The 24,129-nt window shown below is 38.1% G+C and overlaps 2 protein-coding genes across 2 annotated transcripts; one reads left to right on the plus strand and one right to left on the minus strand.

The window, feature by feature from the left end:
- Positions 1-1,137: 1,137 nt before the first annotated feature.
- On the plus strand, positions 1,138-8,065 carry LOC122994454. Its single transcript, XM_044369151.1, has 4 exons — positions 1,138-1,167; positions 2,345-2,456; positions 2,610-2,704; positions 4,861-8,065. The coding sequence occupies exon 4, from the start codon at positions 5,045-5,047 to the stop codon at positions 6,677-6,679; it is 1,635 nt and encodes a 544-aa protein (XP_044225086.1). The 5' UTR covers positions 1,138-1,167; positions 2,345-2,456; positions 2,610-2,704; positions 4,861-5,044; the 3' UTR covers positions 6,680-8,065.
- Positions 8,066-14,076: 6,011 nt separating this feature from the next.
- LOC122993439 (verrucotoxin subunit beta-like) lies at positions 14,077-23,667 on the minus strand. The gene is made up of 3 exons (XM_044367591.1): positions 23,568-23,667; positions 16,946-18,691; positions 14,077-15,178 (listed from the first exon to the last, which is right to left on the minus strand). The coding sequence occupies exons 1-3, from the start codon at positions 23,665-23,667 to the stop codon at positions 14,985-14,987; spliced, it is 2,040 nt and encodes a 679-aa protein (XP_044223526.1). The 3' UTR covers positions 14,077-14,984.
- Between the last annotated feature and the right edge of the window lie 462 nt (positions 23,668-24,129).

A 24,129-nucleotide genomic window follows, 5' to 3' on the forward strand; every position in this document is an offset into this window, starting at 1 on the left:
GAGGAGGTATGACGCCATTGACAGGCGACCAAATGAAAGAGACCATTACCTTGATTTAAAATTACAGATTTCTCTGGGTTTGAAAATTGTTGGAAACATTTAGGATAATGTAAGTACACAACTCAACAACATATATAACATAGATCTAGTTTTTAGACATTTTAATGCGGAATAATTACATATTATAGCTTTAAGGAATGAAACTCATGAGTTTGTCACAGTTCAATCTTTCACAATCTCTTAAATCTGATTTGATACTTTGCAAAACCCTGAAACTAAACTGGAACTCATCAAAATGATGTGATTTTAAAGCAGATGAGCTACTAGGAGAGAATAATATGTATATGCAGGTGTTCAGATAAATCTAGATTTTGCACATTCACCCCTTGATCTCTATTCATGAGTAGGAGGCAGTAGTGAAGAGAAGCAGGCTGATTTCCCAGAAATGAGCTGCAGAATGTAAAGGGTGGGACAGACAGACAACAAAGGAATATTTATTTGGTAGAAGGAAGTTTTAATGAAAATTCTTCACAATGTTTTCTGTGGATTATCCAGAATAACTTCCTGAAATTCTGCTTAACTACCAGGAAGCTGGATTAAAAATATACATTTTAAATGAAAAAGTTTACCTGTCTAGAAAATTGGTAGAAAAATATGAATTTTATACATATATTCCCTAATAACATGCTAAAGGTCATGAGTTGGTCACAGTTCAGACTTTCACAACCTCTTAAATCTGATTTGATACTTTGCAAAACCCTGAAACCAAACTGGAGCTCATCAAAATGATGTGATTTTAAAGTAGATGAGCTGCTGGAAGAGAACAATATGTACATGCAGGTGCTCATATAAAACTAGATTTTGCACATCACTGGGGTGTTATAAATTGTGCATGAAACAAGGTCATTTACTTTAACTTTCAGGTTTTCAGGCTCTGGTTTCTGGGAAATCGTCTCTCTTATAGTAAAGTCATCAGCCCAGTATGAGTCTCTATTAATCTTTCAGTTCACTGAGGCAACAAATCTCTGCACAAAGTGAAGCCACGCCCACGTGTGTGTGTGTATGTGTGTGTGTGTGTGTGTGTGTGTACACCCTATAAATATAGGAGCAGCAGAGGAATCTAAAGCACAACTCAACCTTCCTTTCTGTTCAGAAGCAAACTGAGTGGTAAGTTGCTGAATTCATTGAACTGTTAGTCCACTTCATACTTTATGTTGTTTCACTGTCTGTGATGTTGAAGATATAAATTGCATGATTTAGAATTATTTTAGTTTTTGTTCATTCGTGTGATTCCTGCAAGCATTTGTTTTTGAATATCTCTTACTATTTGTCTATATTAGGTTACTGTAGTGAATAGAGAATAGCTGGTTCCCCTTAAAGGTCAGTCCACCTTCAGTGAGCCTGGACAGGTTCCTTCGATAGACGAGTCTTATCTTAGTCTTGAGAAGCTGCAGCATTTATTAACTGACACACTGCAGCCTGTTCTGCACATTTACCGCCAGACTGACAACTTACTGCAAACCTTTTCCTCTGCTCCTCTCACACTCACGTCACTTTTCTGCTGCTCGTTATGCACAAACATTACGTGTTGCCCTTTTCCTGAACGGAGCTACGCTACTCTTCTAACAGTAGCTTTCATGAAGGTGTCCTTTGAAGAATGAGGCGAGGGAGGCTGACTCAATACAATTCCACTGTAACGTAGGGTGATATCTTGCTGCACAGTGTGCGAGCGAAAATCATTAACAGCCCATTGATATTAATGATGGTGTGAAATTTTAGCAGCGGAGCTCATTAATGAATGAATATAGGAGAAACACTGCATCCTAATAGAGAAACTGATGCAGACTGTGCAGATGTTGTCAGTATATGTGCAGACTCTTTCTGTACTTTATGACCATCAGCTGCTGGACTGAAGTAAATCAACCTTTACATCTTTAAACTTTCAGGTTCTCAGGATCCCAAAGAGAAAATGTGAAAACATAAAAGTCACTTAACTTGGAGATTCAAAAACATTGAGAAAATCTTCTTGTTCTACAGTTTATTTACAAAAACGACTGATGAAAAACTGTTCATGTCAAGCTTTCCATTCAAGCACAGCACATGTGTAGTTTTCAGTGATAACAATGGTCAATTTAACACTAAAAAAATCAAAGTAATTATTAAAATAAATTTCAGACAGAGGAAGACAAAACAGGCATCTTGGTTTTGGCAGATTTAAAGAGCAGCTCTGATGGGAAGGAATTCTAACTCCAGGATACATTACTGTCTTTTAATGTAAAGAAAAATAAAAACATGTAAATGAGAGATAATCTGATGTCCTGTCTGCCCTGTTTTTGTGATGCAGGTTTTTGCTGTTGACACCAATTAGAAGACATCAAGTAACATCAGATTTTGGACACTTTGAACTTCCATAGTGACGTGTTCCTCTGCAGTGCCTATGACAGATTACATGTAAGGTAAATGACAAAATGTGTGAATGCGAATGTGTTCTCTATATATATTCAGGATCTGTACAATGGTCATAAAGACAAACTAGGTTTTGAAATAGATTTACAGGATCATCAGTATTTCTTGCTTTTCTAAGACACTTTATTCATTTTGTATTCTAGGAGTTTTGGAGATGATGGTTTAAATCACGAGCAGCATTTTGAAGCCCAACAGCTGATCCTGAGTCAGACAACTGGACTGAGAACAGCCAACAGAGGTTTGTTACTGTAATTCATCTCCAGCAGCTTTTTAAAAATGTAATACTAACATTTTGACTAGAATGGTTAGCAGCTGCAATAAGGAATAAAACCTGCACCATAGCTGCTAAATTGATCCAAAATTGATCAGAGAACTTTGCAACAAAATCTAGAATATTTCTTACTACAATGCTGTCTGAGACTCGTAGTTGAATTCTCTTCTAGTGTCCAACTGAAATCCCACTTAGACATCCCCAATAATGTCATTATATTTTTATTTTATTGTTAATAGTTTTTTATTATTATAAATGAAGAAAAAGAAGGTCTTTTTTCTCAGCTGGCTGGAGGGGCGTGGCGGTGTCTGTGTTTGATTGACAGCAGTTATTCAGAAGCTATTTAGCTGTCTAGCCTGCTAACTGGCATTAGTGGTGCACTTTTCTGTGTTGAATGTTTGATGGTTTGTTCAACAAGCTGAGGTGCAGAGCAAGATGTGTGTTCATGTTTGTAAGTTAGAAAAGAAGGAGACTTTAGAAGGAAAGTTAATGTGGGTTGTTGTTTGTAGTCTGCAGGTTTTTTGTTGTGTAGCAGGATGCTATCAGGCTCAGTTTGACATCTGATCTGCCAATGATAGAGTATCATGTTATTGCTTTATGCAAGATGTGATTGGCTGTATGGAAACAGGGTCTCCATCTACATCAACACATATTGGGCCTCATGCAAGAACAACTCCTACAAACAGATTTGTTCTTAAGATGCACATACAAATGTTATAAAAACATTTGTAGCATTCATCACTTTTTGCATACTTAGAATTTTGAGGTACAAACAAAATTTACAAGTTCAGACCTGTCACACATGTCATTAATAGATCATCTCTGCCTTTCTTCACATGGGAGAAACACTTACAATTGTAATGTCCTAATCTGAATTCATTTGGAGTTTAAATATCATACTGAAATGAACAAAAACTAAATGTATAACTAAAACAAACAAAATTAATATTCTGTTTTCAATGTTATGATCATCATGACTGCCAATTTGCTGAAAGGTTTCTTAGATTTTAGGATTTTTATTGGCATATTTTGGCGCAGCAACTTCTCTCTGCCGGTTTCTGTCCAGTATCATCTTGTGTTGCAGCTGACAGTGCAACATCACCTGTAGACTATAATATTGTCTGGTCTAACATCTCTCCCTTGACTGCCTCCCATCACGGACCAGTTTGCTTTAGAAAGACGTTTTTTAGCATCTAACTTCATGTGTCAAAGCAGCTCTATTTCTGTCACAGTGCAGAGCTGCTCTGATGTCATGCCGTTGGTAGCTGGATTCATATTATCTATTTGTTTTGGGTCTCCTACTACTGACACTTTGTTTTGTTTATCTACTGATTCTGATAGCAGGACTTGAAGCTGCGTGGTGTTTTTACTCTTTGGGAACATTTTTTTGAATGAAACTCTCCCACAAACAGAGCAGAACATGGAGCTATATATGGCAATTCTAAGGGCATGAATTATGCTAATGGTCACATCTTACGAATGTGCACCTACTCAAGAACCAGTTGCATTCATCAGGCTGAAACAAGCAATTTACGACAAGTTCAGGCAGATAGGAGAGTTTGTTTAATCTGACTTCGAACACATGTACAAGCGAATCTCACAGAAAAAAAGAGTTTTAGGATAAAAATACAAAAATGTTCTTGCATGAGGCCCAATGTGTTTAAAATATGAATAACTGACGTATTGTGGACTGTTCTTATTGTTCTTATCATAGTTCTTATTGTGGCTGTCAACATACACTACTTATATCATTGTCAGAATGTGTGTATTAGTTTAGATATATGCAGATTTGTTGTGGTGTAAATGAATCGTGTATATTTTGTTGGACTATAAAGTCATTAAGAGAGAAGTCAACTAAGAGTTATTGATGGTTTTTCAATGATGATCCAACACTGAGAATTTCATGTTCATTACAGTGTTGAAAAGCTCCAACTGTCATCTGGTAATTATTTATGTGAGAGATGAACTCGACAAAGTTTATTTTACCATCCATCACTAAAGCAGCTGTTGCACATTTTATAGACTACAAGCAATATGATCACTAAGTGGTTCACTGTCATGACAGCTCCAACTTTGGGTTGAATTATTTTTAATGTTGTTCTTTTATATTTTATTTTATACAGATTCAGAGCAGAGATCAACAGAGGCAACACTCACCAACAAAGACGGATGAACTTCTCCAACAATAGTGTATTTCCATTTTGTCCTATGAAATAACTTACCTCTCCAAAGGGCTGATCCTGTTACCAACTGAAAATTGTAAATATAAAAGTAATACTACAGGCATAATTGCTTACCTTCACCATAATGGCTTTTCTTAGATCAAAATCAGATGTTCGGGTCGCTGATGCTGTTAAAAGAAAAAGCACACGGCTAGAACCACAGACAGGGCCTCTTCCTGTTTATAAAATCCCCCTTAAAGAAGAACAAATCAATGTTCCTGGGTGCAAGCGTTTCAGTTTTGGGAAAGATTCCACTAAACATAATCGTACCATAATGGTTCTCGGAGCAACTGGGGCTGGGAAGTCAACTCTGATCAATGGAATGATCAATTACATTTTAGGGGTTGAATGGAAGGATTCATTTCGGTTTAAGTTAGTTGATGAGGGTCAGTCAAAATCACAAGCTCACAGTCAGACTTCTGAAGTCACAGCATACAAAATCAACCACCAGGAACGCTTTAAGATCGATCACTCTCTGACTATTGTGGACACTCCAGGCTTTGGAGATACAAGAGGCATAGAAAGAGACAGAAAGATTGCAGAACAGCTACATAATCTCTTCTCTGCTAAGCTTGGTGTCAGTGAAATCGACGCTGTCTGTTTTGTAGCTCAGGCTTCATTAGCACGACTCACACCAACACAGAAGTATGTGTTTGATTCTGTGCTTTCAATCTTTGGCAAAGATGTGGCAGAAAACATCAGGGTTCTGGTGACATTCGCAGACGGCCAACGTCCACCAGTTCTAGAGGCAATAAATGCTGCAGGTGTCCCATGTCCTAAAACAGAAGACGGGCTGCCAGTTCACTTCAAATTCAATAACTCAGCGTTATTTGCTGACAACAAATCATCTGCAGCAAACAGCACAGATGAAGATGAAGATGATGAAGATGGAGGCTTTGATCAGATGTTTTGGAACATGGGGACAAAAAGCATGAAGAAGTTTTTTAGTGCTCTGAATCTCATAGACACCAAAAGCTTGACAATGACGAAGGAGGTCCTCAGAGAAAGAAAGCAGCTTGAGGTTTCAATTGAAAATTTGCAGAAGCAGGTTAAAGTTGGGTTAGCCAAGCTTGAAGAGATGAAAGAGACGTCTGAAATACTGAAACAGCATGAAGCAGAGATCAACAGAAATAAGAATTTTGAGTTTGAAGTCACCATCAAAAAGCCTGGTCAAGTAGATATTTCTGGTTCTGGAAATTACATCAGCAATTGTCAGCAGTGTCACTATACCTGCCACTATCCTTGTGGCATTCCAAATGATGCAAAAAAAAGAGGCTGTGCTGCAATGGGATCAGATGGAAACTGTACTCAGTGCCCCGGCAAATGTTACTGGAATGTACATTTTAATCAGAAGTACAGATGGGACTATCAGGATGTTAAAGAAAAACGAACAGTGAAAGAGCTGGAAGAAAAGTACCTAAAAGCTGAAAAGGGTAAGATGTCTGTTCAGGCTTTGGTTGATAAACTGAATGCTGAATATTATCGTGTGCAGGTGGAGGTGGTGACATTGATGGAGAAGTCTGGAAAGTGTTTAAACAGACTTAAAGAGATAGCACTGAAATCAAATCCTCTCACCACTCCAGAGTACATTGACATGCTTATTGAGGGAGAGAAACATGAGGCCAAACCAGGATGGAATCAACGAGTTCAGTCTCTGATGAAAATGAGAGAAAAAGCAGAGACTGTGGCGAAAGTAGAGAGAGGAGAGAAACCCCTTTAGAGTCCATGAAAATAAATAAACATTGCATCAGATAATTAAGCCTATAAAGCCATTTAGCTATATCACATTTGATAAACGAGTTTCAGAGACCTTTACATCATCAACAAGATCAATGATTACCTGAAATACCATTTTGCTATTTTTTTTAATCTTTATTTATATTCTTAGATGAGAATTAACTGGATTGAAGCAGCATAAAAACATTATGTACTTTATTCAGTAATATGTTAAAAATGTATGAATCAAATAATTTTTTACCTTTTTATATACTGTTTTAATTAACACAATTGATTAAAGATTAAAATGTCATATTTTTAGAGTGGAGTTATGGGTATTTATGAATAGTTTTACTCTCTTGTATAGTATAGAGCAAGAACGTGTACTTTCCTCGAACACACTGAAACATCAAAATGGCTGTTTTAGATTCAAACGGTCTGGAGAACATCTCAGAAAAGCTCAGTTTTAGTCTGAACTGAGGGCTGAAACGGAGAGAAAAAGATGCATTTACAAATGTACCCGCCGCAGTGTGGACGTACTCTGATTCAATGATACATCTCATATATATATATACACACAACACCAGATGAACAATCAAAACTACACCTGCATTTTTCTCATGTTTCACCTATGAAATATTAAATCACCTTCTTGCTTTGACATGTGCTGTAACATTAAATTGTTATTGATTTAAACTAGTTCTTAATCTGACAGTATCACATATATATTGTGCATGAAGCTATATACGTAGCTATATATGATATGTACTCATGAATGATGTTTTTATAGATTGACTCTCAGTTTTATGCCTGTTTGATTATATTGATTGTTGAAGATTGTTTAAGGACAAAGAGTTGTGATACATTTTCTCCAGTTTTTATTTTCCTCTTATATTGATTGCAGCTTTATTATGTATGAAGTGTTTTATCTGTTTGTCACATTTTAGTCGTGTCAGGACTGCAGGTGCAAATTAGCTACTGAACTAACCCCGACACATTTAGATTGACTTTACATTAAAATTAAAATGTCAATGTTCACACTGACTGCATGTGTTTTTACTGCTGCACCATTATATTAAATAGAGAAAGTTTAGATGTCTTGATCATTATTTTAAACTGATTTCCTCAAAATTTAACCCAACAAAGTTTGGAAAAGCACAAGAGATGAGAAGATTAAAGAGTTCATGTAAATTTAAAGCAGACTTTCTGTATTTGTTTTCTCCTGCACATTTTTTATTATTATTACTATTATTATTATTATCTTTGTTTTATTTGTGGTTAACATGCTTAATTACAGTTTGTTATCATTTAACATGTGCATATCTTCATGTATGAACACTTGAATGTTTTGTTAAGCAATAAATGTTCTGCATAAAAAAGTTTTACTTTCTTGTTCAACTTTATTTCTACCAGTGGCAGCTGGTGACTCAAAAAATTGGGGAAGACAAGAGGAAATTAAACATGCAATCTTACAATCAGTGAAATCGGAGGGGTGGGGGGCAATTCTACATGCCAATAAAACAATTTGCTTTCAAAAACAAAAACCCCTGAGTGGTGAGAAGGCTGCTTCTTTAAAGACATTTAGCATATACATAAGAATAGATGCTCATTATAGCCCTGGAAGGTTCAGAATGTGTCATTTTACCAACAAAGTTAAATTCAAATTTATAGTATCGTTCTATTGTGACGACAGATTTATGTTCTCATCAAAAACAGACAACATATCACATGATTTACATATGTTTCCTGTGTATTTTCTTAGTATACAGAAATATATAAAGTACCACAAAGCTTATAATGTGATACAGGAACAGATCAGTGCTGAATACTAGAAAGACTGAACACAAAACATTCACAGATCTAAAAAAGTATTAATGCATTTATGAAATACATGACTTACACACTCTTATCTATTTAAAAAAATATAGTCTACAAAGCTGACATGTTAACACTTGTTATTCTAGTTACTTTAAGCGTATTACTCAATATACGACTCAGCTTAAAAACCATCTGAAGAAATTGTCGGAGTAGCGGTTGCTTTGTCTACAGAGAGCGGGAGTACGGACGGTAGTCGGTACGCACGTTGTCTGGTTGTGGACTGACAAAGCAACTTACTTTCCACTTGCGGTGGCACAAACACAGAAATCCCGAATGGGATAACACAAACAGTTTAACGCGGTGAACACAAACTAAACAGGCAGCAACTTAAAACACTCCTCAGAGTGCAGCAGCAAACGGGACTCGGCGGTCCGTTAAAACACACAAAAACAATACAAGCACTAAGCTCATAAACACACAGCGAGCGAACCGATGTGTGTGGAAAAAGTCCGTCAGTGAAATCCAGCAGCGGGTCCTCCGGTGCGTGGTGCTGGCGGAGCCGTCCTTGTTTCTCGAGAATGACGCCGCTGGTTCCTCGGCGGGGCAGCGAAGAACGCAGGGTGGTCGACTCAGTCGGTAGACAGTGGGGCGTAGAAGTTATCCGCGTCTCCGTGGAGAAAAGTCCTTTCTTCTTTCTGCAGGTATCAGGTGAGAGTGCTGGGTTGCAAACAGCAGTCTCTCACGGATCCGGTAACGTTACTGGTGTTCGGAGGAACGCGGGTCGAGGTCTCGTCTCGTCCCGTCCAGCGAGGGGAGAAGCTCCAAAAGAAAAAGGGGAATAGTACACGTGTACGAGTCACTTTCGTTGGCGATTCAGCCGATCGAAAAGGCGAACCTTCTCCCGAGCAAGAATACCTGAAAGAAGACGAGACTCTCCCGGTCCGTGTTTTAAAGGGGAATGACGTCACGGCTCCGTTGCCATGACCTCCCGTAATGTTGGTGCGTCTCTGCCAATCAGAGACTGTGTTGGGACGATTTCCTACTTAACACCTAGGTGTGAAATGGTGCATGCTGGGGAATGGAGTTAGTGATCAGCCTTTTGGCGCTGATCCTTTGTTTCAGGAGAACAAAGGCGGCCTCGTGGCAACAGGGACTCTCTATCAATTAAGGTTTAGATCTCAAAAACTATAAGTCCTATGTGAAATGTATTTACATTTTGAGAGAGAGGAGGCTTGTGGCAACACACTGAGGCAAGATATGTGCTTGAGGAGTTAAAATTGTGGGAGTGACAGCAGTTTAGAAAAACATTTCTGGCCTAAAAATATCTGCGCTCTCCACTGTGCCTGATCACATGACACACTGGTGAGACCTGAAAAAGTCTGCAAAACCCGGCTTTGCGTTTAAATTGCTGAAAAACTACAAAAGATACCACTAAACAATCTGATAACTTTGAAAGTACAAAGTTTTGTAAACATTTTACAGTTTGAATGGCGTCTGTAGGATAAGGGACGTCCGAGCAGTTGAGTGTCAAAGTGACCAAGGCTTTCAGACATCTATCCAGACACTGCTATAGATCTATAATCAAATGATAAAACACTGGAGCAGTTATCAGGTGTTTTCTTTCCAGCTATAATTATGTAGGAATTATTAAGTAACAGTTTTAAGTTCTAATTTATTGTACATGAATTTTAAGTTTAAACTTTGGAGTTAAAACTGTTACTTAATAATATCTAAATATTGATAGCTGACCTCTTCGTATTTAACAATTGAGGTGCTGTGTGTCATGAGTTGTTGTTGTCTCATCAAAATGAGGCCGGAGTAAGCGAAGATTTCTCATTTGATGAATTAAACTCCTCCATCCTCGCATCTCTTCCTTGCATCTCTCACTCTCGCATCTTCGCTGTGAGGAGATGAGACGTGAGAAAGAGATGCGAGTGAGGGAAGTGAGGAGACACATTAGCAAGGTGTCACAAGGTGTGAAGAGCTTCCACATTCACACAGACGACCTTCATCTGTCCACCGTGATGAACACAAACATCACTGCTTTCACTGGCAGTGGAAATGAGCAAAGACGCAGGAAGGAAACACCTGCAGGCTGCATCCTCTGAAAGAGCTGCAGCTTCAAAATGAGGTTCACTTAACCTTCAATATAAATCCTGGATGATAACACTGAATCACCGGCCAGCAGTGAAAATACAAATTATGTCTTAAAAAAATAAAAAATAAAATAATAAAATACCACACAAACTAAAAAACTTTGCACAAAAAACTGGCCAAACATAATTGTATTGATTGTGTTTGTTCTGGAATTTGCTTTTATCTCAGGAGGTTCTTTCCAGATGTTCCTTCTGTCCCTGGAGCTGGACAGCAGTGAATGAAGGACCAAAACGCAGCATTTGAACCTGCAGGGAGATCAAATGTTTAATCTTGGTGACAACACTGTGTTTGGATCATGAAGGGAACTACAGCAGGTGGATACAATAATCTAACAGCACTGTGGTAAATACTCACAATTCATGATTTTAGATGTTTTTCATTGAAAATGATCAGAGTTGCTGATTCGGCCTGATGGTCATTTTTTAGGCTTCAGTTTGTGGTTGTTAAACTAACATCGTGTCAAAAGGGATCATCAGACCCCAACTGAAAATGACAACAAGAGGAAGTTTAAAGAAATAATTTTGAGTACATACACACTCCGACGTGCAGACCAAAGTTAGATTCAGTACAGGTTTGAAAATTAAACATGTTGCATGACTCTTCATAGACATAACATGCTTTATTCTCCAGACGGTTTGTGCTATCTTGCCTCCATCGGGATGTTTTGTTGTTTTCTTTCTTACTAATTCTCAAAAAACACAATATTTCATCTTAATCTATTATAAAAATGACAACAGAAAGATGAAGGCAAGAAACCCGAAGAAGTTTGGGGAATAAAGCAAAGTGTGTTTAAAGTGAGTTGTATCATGTAGTATAAAAAACTATCAAGTACTAAAAGTTTGACTGAATCCATGATGTGACATTTATATGTTAATAAAATATCTAGCTGTTTTATCAAACATGATGTTAAAATGCAGAAAAAAATGTCACTGTCAATGTTTAAAAAGTGAAATGTTACAGCTGAGCAATTGCAATTGTTTTCACAATTTCAAATGCTCAAATGTAAAGTATATTTGCAGCTTGTTACTCAACTCTTATTTTTTGAAAATGCAGCCTCACATTACACTTCAGATCAGACCAAATTAATTAAAAAAGGTTGTACTGTGTTATATTTTGGCAAATGTCTTGTACATTTTTTCTGTAAAAATGATACTTGTTTTTTTTCATATGTTCAAATATGTTTTTATTTGGCAAAGTAAGGTGTTTTGTTGTCACTACCTCTTGAATCATTTTCACCAGTTGTAAAACATGTCGACCACCCAGCCTCAATCAAAAGTACACCTTCACACAAACTGACTACTTAAACACCACAATTACTTGGTGCAACAGTTGGTAATAAAGTGACCATCGAGTCCAGTCACCACCTCAAAATGTTTCCAAAAGAAGAGAAATTCACCAAACTGATATTTTGCTGTCGAACTCTTTAAACAGTGTTTCTGTTATTTTGTCCACCCCTTGCATTCCTGAACACAAATAAATTTGGTCACCTTCCCAGAACTCTGCCTGACCCTCTTTTTGTTTTATCTGAACAGTGACGATTATCATTTATCCAAACTTGTTCTGTAAGAAGCAAAACCACAACATTAATATTTCAAGTGTGTCTTAAAACAACAGTCAGGTGTCCATATGAACAGTTAAAGAGGTTTTCCTCACTGTAATCATTCCTCCTGTTCATACTGGATATTAAAAGATCCTTCAAATGTGCTTTCAATGGAAGTGATGGAGGCCAAAATCCACAGTGTGTCCACACAGTCATTTAAAAGTTGATGTGAAGCTTATTTGAGGCTTCATCAGTCTGAGTTAGTCATATCAAGTGGATATCTGACACATTTACAGTCTTTTTTAGCATGAAATTCCCTCTTTGTGTTTCCCTTGAGCTGCAGGTGGAAGTATAGTAACAAGAAGAGGAACTTTGGCACTAAAAAGACTGTAACGTTGAAAGATATCTACTTGATTTGACTCATTTGGACGCTGAAGCTTCATATTAGCTTCAGATAAACTTTTAAAAACATTTTTGCACAGAAGGAGGACTGTGGATTTTGTCCCCCATCACTTCCATTGTAAGTGCATTATTAAGGGATCTTCTAATGGTCAGTATGAACAGGAGGAATGATTACAGCAAGAAAAACATGTTTCACTGTTCATTTGGGCTCCTGACTGTTGGTTTAAGACACACTAGAAAGACACACAAAAATTGTGAACCTGTCTTAGTTACTACAAGGTGTTCATGTGTGTATCTGTCCTTAGAGCAGTGTGAGGAGATGTGTCACTATTTGTGACCATCTTTGTTTGACTGAGGAAATAAGAACCAATAACTTGAAAAAACATCTTATTGTGCTGCAGATGTTAAATTCTTGAGCCAGATGGACAGAAAAGTATTTGAGTTTTTGAGAAAGCGCCTCTAAATTATCTCTTAGACAAAAAAAGTTTGTGTCTTTAAACACATTTAGCTCCTCTGAGAGGTGAAGAAGTCACATGTTTTATCTCAGTTAAAATACCAACACAACAGTGCAAAAATACTAAAAGTAATGTCAAAGTGTATTTTCTGAGGCACTGAAACAATATGAAGCAATTGTGTTGAAAATGTTTCAGTTTTGCAGCATTTGATGTAGTAAAATGGCAACATCTGCTGGACAACTCTTGGTGTTGCTTTTGTATGGATGGCTTAAATCTGAGACCATGATCATGAACAGTCAGAATACAGGTGGTCTTACTGCTTTCATTATCAATATTTTGTTCAATATGGTCTGTACTATAAAAACAGATCACTTTTTAAAAAAGATTCTCCAGATGTTTTTAAATACTGAGAAACACATCCTGTATTCAAAACCAGCCCAACACCTCTCTGATAAAAGTGTTACGTGTTCAGAGTGTCATGGAAACATATTTCATTGAAACATGTGTCCCCATCGTAACTACAAGTTAGATGTTGATGTGAATCCTACTTACAAGTTTAAAACTGGTAATTACAGTAACTCGGAACTCACAGTACGGTGACGTAATTATGAAGCCAACTGTATAGGTTGTATCACCTTCAAAGAAACTGATTAGAGAAGTTGAATGTCCCAACCTCTCTAGAGACCCTCTATTTTCTTAAAAAGACCTTGTCAAGTCTGTAAGTATGAAGACACAAAAACACCTGTGTGTTATCTTTTTTTTCTTTTTGCTTTACAGCTTATAAAATTAAGCTTGCAAGCATATAACTGAATGCACAGTAACTGTACAAGCAAGAACCTAAATATGCAGACTTAAAAGTATTTCAACAACACAAATTGCAATAATAACATTCAACAGAAGGTCTAAAATAGTTGCACTTGTGCTATGTGAAAGTTAAACTTATATGAAACCTTTACCTGGCCTCAAAATATCAACATAACCTGCAATAAACAGTCTGAGCCAATAAGAAAAAGAAAGAGAGAGAGAAAATAACACATATCCAACAAAACTGATTTATTATCACATCTCAGTCACATAACAATTCAATCTATTACTGACATCTTAATAGTCAAATTTCATTGTGATTATTTACATGTCATTTCTAGTACTGAAGGTACAATTGGGCAACAAAAAGCAATAAAAGAGACAAATACCCCAAAATGCGTCACAAGTTAAAATATAGGACAATCATAAACGCTGTAATATCTTTCAATTAGTGTATTCTCCTGTATGATAGAGTGTAGTTAAAACAGCACTGTGTGATTTCAGTTATGCTATGATTTTCAGTTTATTACGTTTCTAAGGGAAACCTTGACATAACATAGCATACTGTAGTAGCAGTTTATGTTTTTGAACAAAGTTTCGGAGATGAGCAATGCCCAAAACAACAAACAAAAGCTTTCTAAGCCCAAACCCTAAACTTCCCTACAAAAACACAAAATTGAAATAAATGACAAAGCTCTAACCTCCTAACTGAAAACATGAGAAAAATGATTGCAAAAGAAAAGGGCTTCTCACTCCTACCAACTGCTACTACTAGTTTGAAATATTTACATTTTACAATGAATTAGTCCATGAAATTCATTATTTTCAATTTTCAGACCCCCCCTCCCCCCACCCCCACCCCCAAAACAACCCAACTTATTACAGTATAAGTTTACAAGAAGCTCCTAGTCTGAACACATGTGCTGCTTCTACTTACAATCACTCACAATAAACACAAATCCAAACTGCTGAGGAACGGCCTCCATTGTTGGAAGTGGAAGAGGGGAAGGGGAGGTTGTTATCAGCTGTCCCTCATCAGCAATCCCTTCAAGTGATCCAATCATAGGAAACCACCTGCATTACAACCTCACAATGCTGCTAACATGGCTGCAGACCTTTTGTCTTGTTTTTCCCTAATATCCAAAGAAATTTGCAACTTTTTTCAGGAAACCTTTCTTTTCTTGCTTCTTCTGTTTTTCTTCAGACAATTCCTCCTCTGTTTTTGCAAGCTTATCTCTTTTAGCTACTTTGGAGATGATTTTTGCCCTGTCCTTCATTGCCTCCAGAGACTGAATTCGGGCCTGGTAACCCTCTTTGGCCTCTGACTTTTCCCCTTCAATCAGCATGTCAATGTACTCTGGAGTGGTCAGAGGATTGGGCCTGAGGGCGATCTCTTGCAGACGAGTTATACATTGGGATGACTGATCCATGAGGGTCACTATCCTCTCTTGAAGGCGAACAATCTCTTCTTCTTGCCTCTCAATCAAGTCTTGAATAGTCAGCTTCTCTTTCGTAGCTTTTTCGTACTTTTCTTTTAACTCCTGCACTGTCTGCTTCTCTTTGACTTTAACATAATCCCATTTGTATGTCTGGTTGAAATGCACACTCCAAATGCATTTTCCAGGACAGACAGTGCACATCCCTGCCCCATCCATTGCTGTACAGTCACGTTTCCGATTATCATTTGCTATTCCACATGGGTAGTGGCATGTCACTGAACATTTCTGGCAGTTGGTAATGAACTCTCCTTTCTTTGTGAGCTGTTTTTTGACTGGCTTAATGATATCCACCTCAATCTCGAAGTTTTCATTTGAAGTCATGACTGTTTCATGCTCTTTAATTTTTTCTTTTGTTGTCTTAATTTCTTCAAGCTTTGCTAATCCAGCTTTAACTTGCGGTTGCAAACCTTCAACAGCTGTTTCAAGGTGCTTGCGTTCTTTCAGAACCTCCTGGGTCATTAGCAAGCTTTTGGTTGTCATTTTCCCCAAAGCAGTGAAGAACTTCTCCATACTTTTGGCACCCATGTTCCAAAACATTTCATCAAACTTGTCGTCATCTTCATCAGAATCCTCATCATGGGCCCTCTCACTGATGCATCCGTTGTCTGCAAACAATGCAGAGTTGTTGAATTTGAAGTGAACTGGAAGCCCTATGTCATTTTTTGGGCATGGAACCCCAGAGACATTTATTGCTTCAAGAACCGGTGGCTGCTTGCCATCTGCGAAAGTCACCAGCATCTGAATGTTCTCGGCCACGTCTTTGCCAAAAATGGAGAGCACCGAGTCAAACACATATCGTTGTGTTGCTGTCAGTCGTGCAAGAGAGGCCTGAGTAACAAAACACACTGCATCAATCTCACTGACTCCATTCACAGAGGTGAAAAGCCTCCGGATTTGCTCTGTGATCTCTTTGTCTCTTCTGACTCCTCTTGTATCTCCAAAGCCTGGAGTGTCCACAATGGTCAGAGAGAAGGGAGTTTGAAACCCCTCCTGGTGGTTGATTTTGTACACAGTGACTTCAGAAGTCTGGCTTTCAGCTTGTGATTTTGACTGATCCTCATCAATTAATTTAAATCTGAAATTGTCCTTCCACTCCACGCCAACAACATAGTTGATCATTCCATTGATGAGAGTGGACTTTCCTGATCCGGTTGCTCCAAGAAGCATTATGGTACGATTTTGTCTCATACTTTCTTTGCCAAAGTTATATCTGCGGCAACCATCTATGTCCATATCTTCTTCTTTCAGAGGCAGCTTGTAAAGTGAGGGGGATTCAGAATTTGTACTCTTGCTGATATGTTTCAGGAATTCAGCGAGGCGTGCAAATTCACGTTTTGCTGTACAGACATTCACAGTGATGCTTTCTTTGCTTCTGCCTGCTACACCACAATCACATCTGACCCTAACAGCATATTTTGTCTCTGACTGAAGCCCTGAAATGATCACCCTCTCAGCTCCTGACATTATGTGGTTCCACTGAAGATCTTCATCTTTTACCCCTTTGTCTGTTTGGGCGTACTCCACGATGTAGCTCAAAACATCTTGTCCAATCTCTGCAGGTTTCTCCCAGCTAACTGATACCTCACTTGAGTTTGTTTCAACTTGAGGTTTTCCAGGAGGGCTGCAAGGTAAGGTTTTAATGGGACTGCTGACTTCCCTGGCTGGCCCAACACCTACTGAGGTCACTGCTCTGCATCTGAATATATACCCTGTGTTAGGAGTCAGACCGCTCACTGTGACTTCTTCAGCCTTTGGTGCTGGTTTTTGTTGCCATCCATCCTCTCCACTGACACAGTACTCTACAGAGTAGGAGGTGACATTCTCTGATCCAAATCTTGGTGGACAAATCTTTAGTGTCACACTGTTGTGGGTTACATCACCTGCTGTCACTGTTTCAGGCTTTGAAGGCAGCTCAAAGTTCTCACTGACAGAATGGCCGCCTTTATAAAGGTAGATGCTTGAACCTTTCTGCGTCTCATTTGTTAAACCTACTGTCAGGAACTTTATGTTCTCATTGTCCTTGTTGGCCTCTGCAAAATCACTGAATAGCTTTGCTTTATGTGTCATTGCATCAAGTACTTTGTTTGAAAGGTACCATTGTGTCCTCTCTATGTCATGACAATGTGGATCTTGGGGGTCGTCTGGTTTGGGTGTTTCTTTTAAGTAGTTTGATAAAGCTGAGAGATACGGCTCAGCACTTCCCAGTGAGGTGAAAACAAAACACACAGCATGCTCTGCACTGAAAATTTCCTCATGAAGCACATTTTTTGATGGGATGATCTTGGTGTTTTTCATCATTTTGGTGTAAGATTTTAAGATGCAGATTTCTCTCTCTTTACAGTCCATCCACTCATGGAGGTTTTTGCTGTTGAAAGGAGAAGAATGTCTCTTCTTCAGGATCTCTGCGAGCACAGCCTCCTCTTCCCCTCCTCCCCGGATTGACGGAAGTTTCTTTGCCAAAGTTCGTTGGAATTCAAGCTTGAACTCAGAGCAAAATTCTTTAAAAGCTTTGAGTTTTTTACCAATCTGTGGGAACTGCTGTGCAGTGGGGGTTCTCATTGCGTCATTGCACCTCATTTCCAGCTCAGTGAAGTCCTCAAGGACACTCTGGGATTCCTGCACTAATCTTATACTTATCTGACGTACAAGTTGTGCAGCAGAAGAATCTAAACTTACCAGTGGCAACAGCCAGACTTTCACTGGTACAGCTTTTTCTCCATTGGCCCCCAGCAATTTTGGCAGGCTTTGGTAGACTTGTATGGCATCTTGAAAGGATGTTGGAGTTTTCTCCAGTAAAAAGTCTCCATGGAATTTGCAGGAGAATTTCTCAACATTCGCTATGTCCTTGTCTTCCATTTTCAAGGAACCTTCCCCTTCTATTGCGAGGCAAGGGATTTTCTTGATCATCACCTTCAAGTTGCCCTGAATGTCTTGGTGATTTTCCTGTTCAGACATCTCACGGTCAAAGACAAAGAAGGCTTGTGCCCCATAAAGGATACCTGTGACGACGTGTGTCGCTATTCCTTTATCAAAGACATCCGGATGCTTGACATTGCCTCTTCCAAGATGATTCATTGACAGTTCCTGGAACTTTGTGGTAGTTTTGTAGTTCAGTGTTACTCTGGCCTGATTTTTGGATTGCTTATGATCATTAAGGTATTTAGCTGATCCTTCAACCTCTACCAGTCCACCCAAGAAACTTGCTTTTAGAGATGCTTCAACTTTTAGCGCTGAAGATTTATCCTCAATTGATTCAGATGCAACAATCTCAAAGTCACTGTTAGGTTTTGGTCTTTCTCTCGTATCTTTTTCCAGGTCATCACAGTCCCATAGTGTCATGCCTGCAAAAACCAGAGAATATGTTAAACCGCTTTTCATTACATGACAGTAAGGATTGATAAAGTCTTTTAGATACAAATTGAGCATCGTGTTAGTTCAGGCAGGCCACAAAGTCATGCTCAGCTCACAATCCAGCCCACATCAGCTGATTCTCTTCTATGCATTCAATTGGCAAATCTCATACATGGTTCCTTATTAAGCTGCTTCAGTCTGTCTAATCTTGCCCTCTGCAAGCCACTTGCAACTCGCCTCCACCCTAGCTCATCCTTAAAAGGGGTGCTTTTATGCTAATTATGCTTCCTCACGTCCTCTCTCCTCCCCTGACCTGGAAGTCGTTCCCCCTCCATCATCATGGAGATCCTCCAATTCCTTAAATGCACCTGGACGAAACGAGGAGTGAGGAGAGAAAAGGCTCCTGGAGGAGCTTATAGTGAGGAACCACAGGTGTATCCTACGCCAAAGTTTTATACCAAATGGCAACACCCCTTTCATTCAATGTGTTCACTGATTAGTCAGCTTATCTGACGGGACAGTTAACAGTTGGGTTGTTGTTGTAATCTAGCAGATCAGGAAAACTACCTGTGTAACAGGAATGACTGCACCAACAGCAGCTTTTCATATTTATTCATAAAATAAAAATGACTAAATCATGAATCAATCACAAAAACACTCTTGTAAGTTTATTATTTTTTTTATACGCCAAAGGCTTCTTTTATTCGTTTCTGTTTCAGTACATCTCAGCTCCTTCAGGAAAATATGACGCAGCACAGCTGCATGTCTCCTATAAAATTATCCGGAGCGTGAATTTTATTTAAACATATTCTGCAGGCTGCAACTGTTTTTATTGCTCCTTTACGTTGGTTCTGTTCTTTTAGTAATTAACAGATTTAAATTGTCTATTTGTGTCTTATTCTGTGACAGCCAGATGCTGCTATAGATCTATAATCAAATGATAAAACACTGGAGCAGTTATCAGATGTTTTCTTTCCAGCTATCAATATGTAGAAATTATTAAATAACAGTTTTAAGTTTGAATTTATTGTACATGAATTTTAAGTTTAAACTTTGGAGTTTAAACTGTTACTTATTATATTTATATTGATAGCTGACTTCTTCATATTTAACAGTTGAGGTGCTGTGTGTCATGAGTAGTTGTTGTCTCATCAAAATGAGGCCAGAGTGAGTGAGGACGTCCCATTAAATGAATTAAACTCCTCCATCCTCGCATCTCTTCCTCGCATCTCTCTCTCGCATCCTTGCTGTGAGGAGATGAGACGTGAGAAAGAGATGCAAGTGAGGGAAGTGAGGAGACACATTAGCATATTGCAAAGCACCAATTCTGTCTCTGAGTTAAACAATGTAATTTCTGTTGTCATTGCTGCCTGCTCTGTTCTGTACCTGGGGTCTTTGCTGCTGCTCCCAGAACAGAGTCATACCACCAAATCTAATTACTGCAAGTGACAATAAAAGTTTTCTTTGACTTAAGTGGTCCTGACTGAAATTAGAGAAACGCTAAAGCTGGAATTATGCTTCTCTGGGCTTCACATTGGCAAACGCGTATGGGGGCCACTTGTATATGTTCATGTGGCTGTTTATTTTATACTTGTATGTAGTATATTGATGTTTGTTTTTGTCTCCATTTCAGAATAATCTCCCAACAGGAGCTGAATCAACCAGCTCTGCCTACCCTTAAAACTAAACAAAGATAAAATATAATAAAGAAACACAACATCACTAAAAACAGAGACAGATAAACAAAACAAAGACAAATCGTAATAGTCAGGCATTTCTCAGTGTTGGTCACATATTTTGTGTTTCAAATATAATGTTTTTGAAAGTTTTCTTAAATTAACACATACTGCTACATTATTTTATTTCATTGTTACAACTATTCCATAATTTGACCCCTTTAATTGTCACACATCTATTTTTCACATTTGTTCTTACCTTCTTTTTTTTTAAACATAAAGTTTCCCCTGAATGGATACCTGCTCTCCCTCAATGAAAACAACTGTTGGATACAGTCAGGAAGTGTTCTGTCTTTTGCTTTAAATTATGGGTTGATTAGGTCATAGTAATCAGCGTTATTGACAATTGTTAAGGCTTTACTTTTTTGCAGTATAATGATGGGGTTTGTGCTAGTTTTGTGTTCCCCCATACTTCCACACAGTATGTAATGTATGAACTATGAGTGAGCAGTATAGAGTAAATAATGAGCTGTGATTCCAGATGTCCTCAGTTTTGTGCAGTATTGCAATGGATTTACACTGTTTTGATTTGATGTGATTTATTTGAGGTTTTCAACAGAGTTTATGGTACATTATCACTCCTAAGAATTTGTTTTCATACACTCTTTCAATGTGTACATCATTTATCATAAGAGTTACTTAAGAATTGATTTCCAAACACGATGAATTTTGTTTAACTTAGATTTAATGACAGTTTATTGGTATCAAACCACTTCTTTAGGGTTTCCAATTCCCCTTCAACTGTATCCAAAATTGCTTCGTTTTTCTCTGAACAAAATAAATTTGTGTCTTCAGCAAATATAACAAGATGCCACAATTTTGACACCTTATAAATATAATTTATATAGAGTATAAAGAGCTTTGGACCCAGCATCAAGCCTTGTGGAACCCCACAGGTGACCTTCATACGTTCTGAATCTAAATTAATTACTTGAACATACTGATATCTGTTTTAAGACAGATTCTCAACCAGGAGTATATTACCCCTCTAATACCATATTCACAAATAAACCCTGATCAACTGTATCAAACGCTTTAATGAGATCTATAAATAGTCCAACTATATATTCTTTATTGTCTAGTGCAGTTGAAATATTCTCTACTACTTCCACAGCGCTAATGATAAGGGTAGACCGCTTAGCTCAAAATCTAAACTGGTGGTCACTTGATAAGTTATGTTTATCAATAAAGTTGTCAAGTGTTTGTACAAATAATTGTTCTAATATATTTGAGAATTGGGGAAGGAGAGACACCGGTCTGTGATTGGAAAATAAATGTTTATCTCTTTTTGTTCCTGAATTCATTATCCATATCAACAACCTTATTTTCATGAACTTGTTCGTTTTCATCGTCTATACCTTCCTAGTTAGGCCAGACCAAATCAGACGGTGCTGCGTTCAGCCGCAGGGTTGAGCAGACATGTGTGGGGTTGTGGGCGTGTTTATTTGTGCTCTAGAATGTAACCACTGTGAAACAATCAGAAAATAACGTTTTATTGATCTGATTCACCTGCTTCCTTGCTACCAGTGCTCCTCTCTTCATTCACTCTCTAGGTCGCTTGACCACAGCTATTCTCTCTTTCTCTCGCTCGTCTTTGTATACTTTTTTTTATATACTTTTAACGTTATCGAATGAAGAGAAATGTCCTCCCTCCCTCCTAGTAATGTCTTTGTGCTCCTTCATGGCAGAGTTTACAGCACTGATCAGTCTGATCTCCAGCTGTGATTGGCCGCCACAGCCTTCAGCCGCAGTGATGTCGGGTTGCGTTTCTCTCTCTGCCTCAATTTTCCAGCCGCAGTCCGTTGTGGTGCCGCTGGGACCAAGACACACTTCCCCCCTTCAAATGAATGGGAGGACTGGTGTTTTCACCACACCGTCTGATTTGGTCCAAAATTATATGTCCTTACTTGGCTCAGTAATTTGCTAAAGTAGGTCCAACTTTAACAAAGTAGCAGTTAAATTCATCAGCAACCTCTTTTATGTTATTTATAGTTACATTTTGATTTTTAACAAAATAACTAGGGTAATCTACTTTCCTATTATGTTTTTCGATTATGCTGTTGAGCGCTGTTGAGCATGTTGTTCCAACAATTTGATAATAATACTACTTCTTGTTACATCTCATAATGCTTACCAATTTATTTTTCTATTTCTTATATTTATTTTCTATTTCTTTCTATTTTATTTTCATCAATCTTCTTGCATGTATTCTGCAGCCCCTCAGTAATCCATGGTTTATCCACATATTTATGCCTCCCTCTGGATTTCTTTAACAGGGAATTTTTCTCATAGAGTTCTGTTAATGTTGCCAGGAAAGCATTGTAGGCTTTGTCTGGTTCATCAACATAAACCTCTTTCCAGTCTTCTTTCGTTCAGTCTTACTTAAATGCATTGATGGCAGTTTGCAATCATTAATATCAGCTTTGAATTTAAGATCCTTCTGAAGAATAGCAAAGACTGTTTATAGGCAATCCACCTACAAGGGGCCTGTACTACAAAGCAAGTTCAACATACCCAGGATTATCTTTTCATTATCTGGCTTCACTGAGCCTATTTCTAGAGATCTGATTGGTTAGTGGTTGCGGTGTTGACAGGTTGTGATCTGATTCTCTGAAGTTAACCTGCTCTGGAACAGGTTAGCCGATCAGCAAAAATTACCATGGTAAGAAGTGAACCACCATTGTAACCTTGAAAACCCAGAGTTAAATCTGAAGTTACCTTGCTAACCCCAAATCCTGCTTCATAGTACAGACCTCAGTCCTCTATAAGTTACATTTGTAAATACATTATCTATTAATGTTGTTATAATGTTGTTACTCTACTTGGTTTTATAATCGTGGGATGTAGACTAATGCTGAGCATTGTGTTAATAAAGTCTAATGTCTTTAAGACCATTTGGGTTTAACAGATCAATACTGAAATCACCAAATATAAATTATATATCATAGTATGAGTATGAACTGAATGATATTTTCAAATATCTAAAATTTTCGGGCATGTATTTAATCCAAATCTTAAGACTGAAGAAGATTTTATATTAAAAAACTGCACCTTATTGTATTTACACTGTAGGTTTTGGTTTATTTGGTTACATTTAGTAAATCTGCATGTTTTACATGTGAACTCTTACCAGGGATGAGTGAGTCTTGGCGGCAGTCGTACAGCATCCCGAGGCTGAAAGGCCGGCCGAGCGTCGCCAACTCCATCGTTCTGCTGGCTGCAGGATCCATCTCAGAGTCTGAACTAGGAAAAACAGTTTGTTAGTTCACTCTTGAGAGTCTCCTGCTTTCCACATCTGTTAGTCATTTGTCACCTTTTTGCTGCTGCAACAAAGACAAACTCCACTGAAATCAAGAGTAAAATAAAACATGAAAACCTCATAATGCCAATTTAAGTGATTTGTGTTATTCAAACTTCAAGACTACTTCATCTCCTGTTGGTTGAGAAACTTATGACCAAATTGGAACTCATCAATATGCTGACGAGCTGCTGGGGATGAACAATGTGTATATACAGGTGTTCAGATGCTCCAAACCATAAACTTAAGTCAGGATCAGAATCTTTTTCTTGACGTGACAAAGACCCAACTGTGTTTCTTATCTAAATAAATTTGTGGTTTGGAGTGAGTGAGCAGGGGTCCGTTTCACAAAGCAGGTTCAACAAACTCTGAGTCTAATCCTGAACTCTGAGTT

Source organism: Thunnus albacares, chromosome 12 (assembly GCF_914725855.1).
Source record: "Thunnus albacares chromosome 12, fThuAlb1.1, whole genome shotgun sequence".
NCBI lineage: Eukaryota > Metazoa > Chordata > Actinopteri > Scombriformes > Scombridae > Thunnus > Thunnus albacares.

Coding starts and splice junctions, on each gene's coding strand:
- LOC122994454 (XM_044369151.1), top strand. CDS start 5,045: ATGGCTTTTCTTAGATCAAAATCAGATGTTCGGGTCGCTGATGCTGTT.
- LOC122993439 (XM_044367591.1), bottom strand. CDS start 23,667: ATGGATCCTGCAGCCAGCAGAACGATGGAGTTGGCGACGCTCGGCCGG. Junction 18,692..23,567: donor CCAAGACTCACTCATCCCTG/GTAAGAGTTCAC, acceptor TGGTTTTTGCAG/GCATGACACTATGGGACTGT. Junction 15,179..16,945: donor TGGAAAACCTCAAGTTGAAA/CAAACTCAAGTG, acceptor TTGAAGGGGAAA/AGTCAGAGGCCAAAGAGGGT.